Source organism: Penaeus japonicus, unplaced genomic scaffold (genome assembly GCF_977035675.1).
Source record: "Penaeus japonicus unplaced genomic scaffold, GWHDUDI00000001_assembly GWHDUDI00000028, whole genome shotgun sequence".
NCBI classification, from domain to species: Eukaryota; Metazoa; Arthropoda; class Malacostraca; order Decapoda; family Penaeidae; genus Penaeus; species Penaeus japonicus.
The window spans coordinates 22,617,779-22,622,778 of record NW_028234430.1 but is presented as its reverse complement, the minus strand read 5'-3'; the positions used below and the strand labels follow the sequence as shown (position 1 = coordinate 22,622,778).

Below are 5,000 nucleotides of genomic sequence, written 5' to 3'. Positions count from 1 at the left end.
CTTTGTAAAAATAAGAACTCACCATGCCATGGACCTAAAATTGCGAAAAGTTATATGACACGATATATCTCTTTATTAATCGTCAATTACTAAATAATACACCTTTTCTTGTTCTTCGGAAATGTGTGAAAAAACAATTCTGGCCGTTCATGTTTTGTGACATGGCACACGACACATGGTATACCCTTTGAGACCATTTTGAATAAAAAGTGAAGTTTCATAAGAGTAAACAAACAGACGACACAACTTGGACACAACGCCATCTATTGTTCAGATATCACACTAGCAGCTCATCGTTGGTGCTCACAGCCCTTTTGGAAGCTTTCCTATCTTTCGTATATAGTCTTTGGTACTAAGGGAGACCGGGCGCATTCCCACGGGTTCTCTCTAAGGAGCGCATGCAAGCAGAGGTTAGAGTTAGGGTTATGCGATTACTGTTTAATGAATAATGAGTATGAGATACGGCTTCATCATAACAAGTAGGAATCCGTTACACTATAGAAGATACACAAGTGTGAGAAAATATGTTAACATTCTAATATAAAAGAATGCGGAGTTCATTATAATAAAAGTAATAAAAAAGGTACAAATGAGACTGAATAACTTCCACAACGCAAGAGATGTAATTGACGCATTTCGAATCAGGAAACGCGTCAATTACATCTCTTGCGTTGTGGAAATTATTTCAGTCTCATCTATATATACATATATATATATATATATATATATATATATATATATATATATATATATATATATATATATATATATATACATATATACATATATATACAAATGGATATATGGGGATATGTAAGAGGGCTTTGAGCCACGTGTGTAATAATATAATAAGAATATTGATAACAATTATGACATTAAAGATAACGGTTACTAAGCCAATGAGGGACTAAAATGTATGTACATGCGTGTGAGCTCGTTTATTATCGAGATAAGTTGACAGACACTCTTATCCCCAAACTTTTATTAGATAACCTTTGTTTTATCATCAATTTATCTCAAGCCTGGTCCCCGGCGTCCGGATCCAGCATAGACACCAAGTTCATGACCAGTAGCTATTTATATCGAATGTCTTCCATGCTTAAAAACGTGTAGAGCTTTTTAAACAGAAAGAGAAAGGGGATTATTTTTATACTTAACCGAGATTGTTGGGGATATTGATACAATTTATCAGACATCATTTTTAATAACCTTTCTGTTTTTCGAGGTTACTTGCTACATTCAAGGGGACTAATTAGAGTCACATTTATTTAAATAGAAGTTTTGACGTACTGATTTCAGACCAGATATAAAAACTGTTGGGACAGTACAATAGAAATGAAATAATCATCGTTTTTACTTTTATAGTTGTACATCACAACAGAAAGTGCAAAAAAGCAGAGTTGATTTTTTCTCCACCAGAATAGTACATCAATCATTATAGTAAATGATTTAGCTCACCCGTTCTCTATGTCCCATGTCACACTCCTCCCCTTGTGAGCCCAGGTTGCTCTACTTCCTATCCTTTATTTAATCATAATCCTATAATCATTTCTGCGTCATACCTTGTCACAATGGCAATATCTTCAACAATGTATGAAGAAATAAAAATGTATTAAGTGTGATTAAAATACATCGGAGCATAAAAAATGTAGATGTCAGTTTGTTTTCGCCCTTTTACCGTGACATGGTGGTAATATATTTATTTAAAAAAATACAGAACTACACAGAGTACAACCTGAAAACTATTCCTCAGCGGCCTAAAACTTCTCCCCAGTTCATTTCAATCCATAAATCCCTCTGCTAAGATTTGTATTCCTTCCTTGACAGCCATCTCTTCTCATTCTTCTCAAAGGTGTGTCCTCGCAACAGAGCGTGCGTTAGTAGTCTTCGAATCGTTTGTTTCTGAAGAACTAGAGCGTCTCCGGGTAGTCCAGGCACCGATCCCAGTCGGGCCAGTGTCTCTTTCATGAGCAATACTAATCCAGTAAGATTAGGGAAATCCGCTGAAACCAAAATGGAAATGAGAAAAAAAAAATCTTGTTTATTTGAAAGCAAAATTTGAATAATGATCATGTGTGAAGGAAGAAGGGGATTCCCACACTAATTTCACATTTCAAAACTTCGAAAGCCGACGGACGTGCAGCTAGAACCGACCTTCAAGCATGGTTTCGTAGGGCGACCCCGGATAATTCCACTTCAGCTGCGCCAGGAATCCGAACACCGTGCAGTCCACTTCGCTGGGCTCTTTGCCCATGAGAAACGGCTTTTCACCTGTAGAAATTAGCCGTATATTATAACCGAGTCTTGACAAGGGATGGAAATAAATACACGAAAGGTGATAATGAAACTCAGGTATAAAGAATTGGTAGCCACAACTAATTAGTTTCTTACCAAGGTAGAGGGAGATGGCCGCCAGATCCTTCTTCACCATGTCTTCTACCTCCTCCGGGCTGTGTTTGCCCATTCCCTGTACTCTTAGGTCCCGCATGATTTTCCAGCGAAATAGGGGCATTCCCAGGCGCATGTACAAGGGCACGTTGGCCATGCTCTGGATGACGGCGCGACCTCGGTCAAGTTCATATCGCCAGACTCGAAGGCCCCTGTGAAGTCATACACCATTATTTCAGAGGCTTCATTTCTCTGCATTGTGTTAAAATAAAGCAACGGAGAATATCAGGTGCTTCCCTTCTCACCGTGAATGGTCTCGATACACCGTGTTTACTTTTCTCTACTACAGTCTGACAAGCGCCAGTGAAACGCCTATGGAAATGTACCATCGACCTACCAACAGAGATGTTCCGTCACCATGAGAGTAAGCGATCGTGCCGCTGCCTGTTGTTCTGCCGTCAGTTTGCTGGTGAAGTCCTTACCGTAGTGACGCCCCAGCCTCTCTATGATGACTTGGGAGTCTGCTATATCTTCCCCATTCCAGGTAACCCAAGGGGATTTACCCTGAGGCCCAAGCGGTTCATCGAAATCTAGCTGGAATGACGAAGTTGTATTTTAATATGATGAATATCGAAAAGATTGCTAAGACATATAAAAGAGGTAAATCGATCTATCCTTGGGCCAAAGGTATTTAATCACAGTACCTAAAGCCCAAGGCGTTTAATAACGTGTACCTGGTATCATCACCTGGTAGGGGATCTTAGCGAGCCGCAGATAAGTTTCTAGTTTCAGAACGAAAGGCGAGACGTTGGGAGCGAGGCGACCTTTGGGAAGAGCGTGGACGAGTACCACGTCCTTAGGTACGTCTTCCCATTTCCTCCTAAGAAGGTAGTTACGGAGGGAAATAAGGGCGCGAGAAAATGTGAAGAAACTGTCTGAATCTTGGCTTATAGTCACATGCTTTAATATACCATACATAACCATTACCTTCGGTTTCTTTTGGTGACATATCGGTAGAGCGAGAAGGCGCCGTAGGACACAACAACCGCTGCTACAGTTGCATACCGGCTTCTGCTTTCTGTCTTTTGAAAGCCATCCACTGTTCTTTGAAAGACATCTACTACCGAAGTCAATACGACGTCCATGGCTGGGAGCTTCATCATCACGTTAAGTTTCTATGAGAGAGAAATGGGAGAGTTTCTCAGTGATTTTATAAAATATCTAGCAGATAATCTACCATTCGCAATGTACTTTTGTTTTTATCAAGTATTAGTTCTACCACAAGCTTATGTTCTACAAGGATGCCAACTCTCAGACTATTAGTATTCATGACACAGAAAAATTACATTATGTATAACCTAACCTTATTGTAACCGGATGGTATAAAAGTTGTCGGCAGATAAACGAAGATGATTATTGTCTGTGTTTTAAATAGACATGATTCTGGGATGTCTTATCTTACAAGAAGACTTAGAATGCCAGGTAAATATCTTTGGCAACTGCACCCTCTTCACGTAGCCAAGAAATCCAAGTGACTGGAGTCTACTTTGACTTTACAGTCAAGATTCTTATCTTTTGTGATATCTTTATCTTCACGCCGCAAATATTCTGTTCAAGTATGCCAGTAATCATGACATTTTCCTTTCGTTATCTTCTGGTCTAAGGTCGTTTAGAAATTATTTCAATATTTTTTCCTGGGAACAATCATGCATAGATGTTATGTTTCTTTTGTTCAGTTATTTCATGTACTAATGTTGCATGTAACTAATGTAATTATAACCGTTTTTTTTCATGAATTAGAACAAATTTTGCAGTAGCAATTCACCTATGACTTAAGTAAGAATAATTGTAAGGATAAAACAAACTGTAAATTTGATACTGACACTTTATTTGAATACGTATTAACATTAACTTCAATCAATAATTCAATCAAGAAGCACAAAAACGATGCTGCCAGTAATAAGCATGCACCAGTATCGTACACAAGAGAGAGAGAGAGAGAGATAGTGAAAGTGAGTGAGTGAGTGAGAGATAAAGAGAGAGAGAGAGACTAATATTATCACCTAAAGTAATCATCAATGTTATTACCAAGTATAAATTCAACACTCTTTTGCAGGGAAGAGTCACTTCACATGTAAACTCCGCAGTCAGCTCATTTTGGACTCCTCAGGCATTGGTCCCAGTCCGGCCACAGTCTTTCCTTCACGCGTAACACGTATTCTTTCAGGTTCGGGTATTTCACTTGTGAATAAAGATAAAACTGCATTATGCATAATACAAAAAAATATATACTTTAACTGTATACTATAATCAACATTTATATCACCACATATAAATTTCTATGATATTTGGTAAAGTAATGATACATATTATCATACAATACCCAACACCTTACCCTTGATAATAGTTTCATATGGTGAGCCAGGGTAGTTCCACATAATGTGTGTCAGAGACCCAAAGAGAGCGCAGTCAACCTCGCACGGGTCGCTGCCCATCAGGAAGGCCTTGTCACCTTAACCATAAATACAGTGATCTTTAAGACTTACAATTATCTGTACGGTTTCATGGTATTGTTTAAGTAGCGTATGCCAATTATCGTGTATGCTATACAC

At 38.6% G+C, this 5,000-nt stretch overlaps 1 protein-coding gene and 1 pseudogene across 5 annotated transcripts in view; both read right to left on the bottom strand.

The window, feature by feature from the left end:
• Nucleotides 1-1,184: 1,184 nt before the first annotated feature.
• LOC122250149 (failed axon connections homolog) lies at nt 1,185-3,551 on the bottom strand (annotated as a pseudogene). Its single transcript, XR_015192447.1, has 6 exons — nt 3,376-3,551; nt 3,136-3,268; nt 2,786-2,982; nt 2,392-2,600; nt 2,155-2,271; nt 1,185-2,003 (listed from the first exon to the last, which is right to left on the bottom strand). The product of XR_015192447.1 is annotated as a failed axon connections homolog (transcript).
• LOC122250152 (failed axon connections homolog) overlaps nt 3,426-5,000 on the bottom strand; it is a 7,828-nt gene continuing 6,253 nt past the window's right edge. Inside the window, exons 6-8 of one of the 4 annotated variants that reach the window (XR_015192451.1) lie at nt 4,784-4,900; nt 4,477-4,629; nt 3,426-3,563 (exon numbers count right to left, since the gene is read on the bottom strand). Coding sequence is in view for 2 of the 4 variants with exons in the window: in XM_043011488.2 (XP_042867422.2) it covers nt 4,541-4,629; nt 4,784-4,900 (206 nt within the window). In the remaining 2 variants the exon portion in view is untranslated. Of the gene's footprint in view, nt 3,564-3,943; nt 4,083-4,160; nt 4,630-4,783; nt 4,901-5,000 lie in introns of those variants that run through there. The other 3 variants (XR_015192452.1, XM_043011488.2, XM_086553553.1) reach the window with 3 other exon arrangements.